Below are 3410 nucleotides of genomic sequence, written 5' to 3'. Positions count from 1 at the left end.
AATCAGAATTGAAGTAACTTGTCCAAGGTCAAATAGCAACTCAGTGGCAGAGCCCCAAATGAAGCCCAAGACCTCTGGCTCAAGCCTGGTGCCCTGTTCCGATGCCTGTTCCTTTCTACAAGAGGCTGTTTTTCCATCATATTTTACTGCTGGAAGAGGAGTTATGGGAGTCGCCCTCTGGTTTCCATTTTGATCATTCTTCAAGACGCGTCTTGATAGCTGTTCTGTACAAGCAAGTTTGAACTATGTATCAGCTGAAATTACTGAAAATGCTGTTAATGTGCCAGTATTTCTTTAAAAGTTGACCTGTAGATAAAAACTGTGCCTTGCACATGTCACATTATGCTAGAGATAGTTGGATTTTACGAAAAAGTGCACAGATAGTAAAATGCAGAAAAACTGCTAATCAGTAACAGTGAATAGTTTAAAAAGAACAAGGCATGAATATGTCCCCATAAAATATTCATTGAAAAAGCTCAATTACTGAAAATAATCCTTAAAATAAAAGACTGTTAGTAGATAATTAATTAAGAAAAAAGTAAATTGGTCTTAAATTGTTTGCTATGGATAGTTAGCCCATTTAATATGAATTATCTTCCAGGCAAATGGCAGATAGCTAGTAAATAGTTTTTTCCTAGGAACTGGCTAGAGGGGAGAGCAGCTCTCCACACATCTAAGTTTTAGTCACTTATCACTTTGAAGTCAGTTCAGAGCTTCTGGCAGTTTATGTAATCTTAAGCCACTCTTCCCACTTTTGTTGCAGAATTCTCAATCAGGTAGAGTCCTTTTTAGTTACATCGCTGCTTATTTCATTAAGAAGGAAATGTGATTTTAGTAACAAGGTGTGCCTTTGGCTTTGAGTTATCATCCTGAGAGAGCAGTTAGGTTTTGTCCTCATCATAGAACATATGCTTTTAAAACACTGCTGTTAACAGTCACCTCAAATAGCATGATGTTGGCCATGACTTCTCAGGCACTTTTTACTACAGCTTACAAGACTGCTGATAACCTGTAACTGTCCTGTGTGCCTGAGAGAGAAGTGCCCTGGCATGTTGCAGGGGGCAGAGGTGGCACTGGAGCTCCCGTGTAGAGATCTGCTGGGGAAGGACCAAGCCACCATCAGTGGCTGACTCTTCTCACACTTCAGTGTTTTTCGGCAGAAGTATCTGGCAGACGGTACTACGAAACTAAATCCCCCTCTCTATTTTTCAGTGTTGTTCAATAGCTCGGTGAGAGAAATAAGGTATAGGGTGGAGAAACCTAGGGATTTAGGGAAAGCGCATGCTTCATGTCGTGCTGTATGGGACCAGATTCTGGTATCACATTGGCTTTATCCTGGCCTGGTTCCAGCTGCTGCCATGAAGTTAACATTAACTGTACTCCAGTATTAAGTAAAACGTAAATTACGTTCTCTCCTTAAGCACTGTGCACCTATCTAGCAAATAGTAAATAGGATTAGAAGAAGACAACAAATTAACCAACAATAATAATATGTTAGCTGTCTTCTCCCTACAGCCATCTTATTTCCTGCTGCCTTTCCTATGGGATTGCAGGTATTCATCTGGTCAAATATGTCCTGGTATATTCCTACAAGGATTCCCACTGAGTTCAATGCGACTTGCTCATGTCTATCTCTAAGCGTAGCACAGTGTATTCCTGGGTTAGGAGAGTGCCAAGAAATTATCTACAGGAGGCAAAAGTAGAGTAGAGAGAAGGGGAGAAGTGTTTTGTTTGGGGGTTTGTTTTGGTTTTTTTAAATAGGTGAGAAACGACTATGACAAAAATCCTGCTCTAACCCATGAATGCAACCTAACACCTGAATAACTGAAACCAGATTTTGCCCCAATTACTGAAAAGTAATTCTTCTCCTGTCTTTATGACCTGTATTTCTCTTAATAGGAAGCTTCAACTTCATAAAAAGAAATAGAATTCAGCCCTAGCTCAAAAGTAAGTTGATAGAGGGAAATGTTTTCACTTTAAAAAATACACACCCCACTCAGTGAACCTTTGAGACCTGCAACTGTTTAAAAAGAGAAAAAAAAACAACAAACAAAAACCAAAAAACAAAAACCAAAAAACAAACCCCACAGCAGCTGCAATTTGAAAAACAACACTCTGACGCTAAAAATAAGTAATTTTAATCATAAGTACCTCATAGCTTATTTGCAGATAGTTGCACACTCTGAGAAGAAAAAAAAAAAAACCCCGTAATAGGCCTTAGGTCAGCTGCATTGATTTAATGCATTACTTAGGCTGCCAGAGCAGAGGTAGAATCTCCTCGCACTGCATTAGGAGCGCCTCAAGCCTCCGTGACTCCTTTTGATCAAATCTCTGTGAAAGATGAGTGTCATGCCCTCTTCAAGCCAGCTGTGAGGGGACTGCCCTGCGACTGGAGGAGCACGCTGGAGCACACCACTCCGGGGCAGCGAGGTGAGAGCTGGCTGCAGAGGTGAGAGGCAGACACAACTTCGTACTGTAGGTCTGGAGAACACCAAGGGGGAGGATCTTATTTCACTCCCCTGTGCACAGCCTGAGCATACATCAGACCTTGAGGTGCTCAGAGTCAGACAAGAGTAAAGAGGCGTGTGATGGTTCTGCCTTAGTACTTGTACAGGCAGGAGTGTTTCCAGTACTTCTTTGTACAACTCACTGAGGGAATGGGAAACTGTTTTATAGCTCTGGAAACATAAGCACAGTAAGAATGTCTGAGGTAAGGAAAGTTCTTTGCAGTTCTATATGAATGTGTATTTTTACTGTGCAACTTTTACTTGTGGTTATGCACTGTGGAGATATAAAAAATCTTGCAATGGTGTTGTTTTGGGTAATGAACAATGGAGATGAGAGCTGTAGGGAGCTGTACTCTCCATTTCTTAATTACGAAAAGATACTGTGAAAGTAGAAAACTAGTTTATGTAAAAAATCCTGGTTTTCTTTCTGCTGTGCACTGTAAACAACTGTATGACTTTTCTGTTCTACAGTAAGTAATGCAGAATTGCAGGCTGATTATAATAAGCAGAGCCATCACTTGTGTAATTGTTTTCCAATTGAAGTAGTAGCATGTAAATCATAAATACTTGACAATGTTTAATTGTACAAGTCCTCGGTATACATTAATAGCAATAAAATCTGTGATTTGTGACTCAGATGTGTTCTGAGTCAAGTGTTTTAAGCAGATACATTATCATTATCATGACGTATAAATGCACTGGAGAGCAGACAACAATGTAATTTCACTACGAAGTTCTTTAGAAATTACCACTAAAGTGGAGTCTAATGTATGTCCTTTATATACAATTTATTGTCGACTATTTAGCATCCAGAAAATAAGGCCAGGAATTCTTTTCTTAGGATCAGTCTGTTTGTATTTCAGGGGGAAGAGGGGGAGAGTGGGGGGGGGGGGAAGGGGGGGG

The 3410-nt window shown here is 40.2% G+C and overlaps 1 protein-coding gene across 1 annotated transcript in view; it reads left to right on the top strand.

Moving 5' to 3' along the window:
* Positions 1-2565: 2565 nt before the first annotated feature.
* The window catches only part of BNC1 (basonuclin 1), a 19497-nt gene continuing 18652 nt past the window's right edge, over positions 2566-3410 (top strand). Inside the window, exon 1 of the mRNA XM_010571928.1 lies at positions 2566-2710. Within this exon, the coding sequence (XP_010570230.1) occupies positions 2702-2710 (9 nt within the window). The 5' untranslated portion in view covers positions 2566-2701. The remainder of the gene's footprint in view (positions 2711-3410) is intronic.

Source organism: Haliaeetus leucocephalus, unplaced genomic scaffold, assembly GCF_000737465.1.
Source record: "Haliaeetus leucocephalus isolate CR32 unplaced genomic scaffold, Haliaeetus_leucocephalus-4.0 Scaffold339, whole genome shotgun sequence".
Taxonomy (NCBI): Eukaryota; Metazoa; Chordata; class Aves; order Accipitriformes; family Accipitridae; genus Haliaeetus; species Haliaeetus leucocephalus.
The sequence above is the reverse complement of the archived record's forward strand: the minus strand, read 5'-3'. Positions and strand labels throughout refer to the sequence as shown.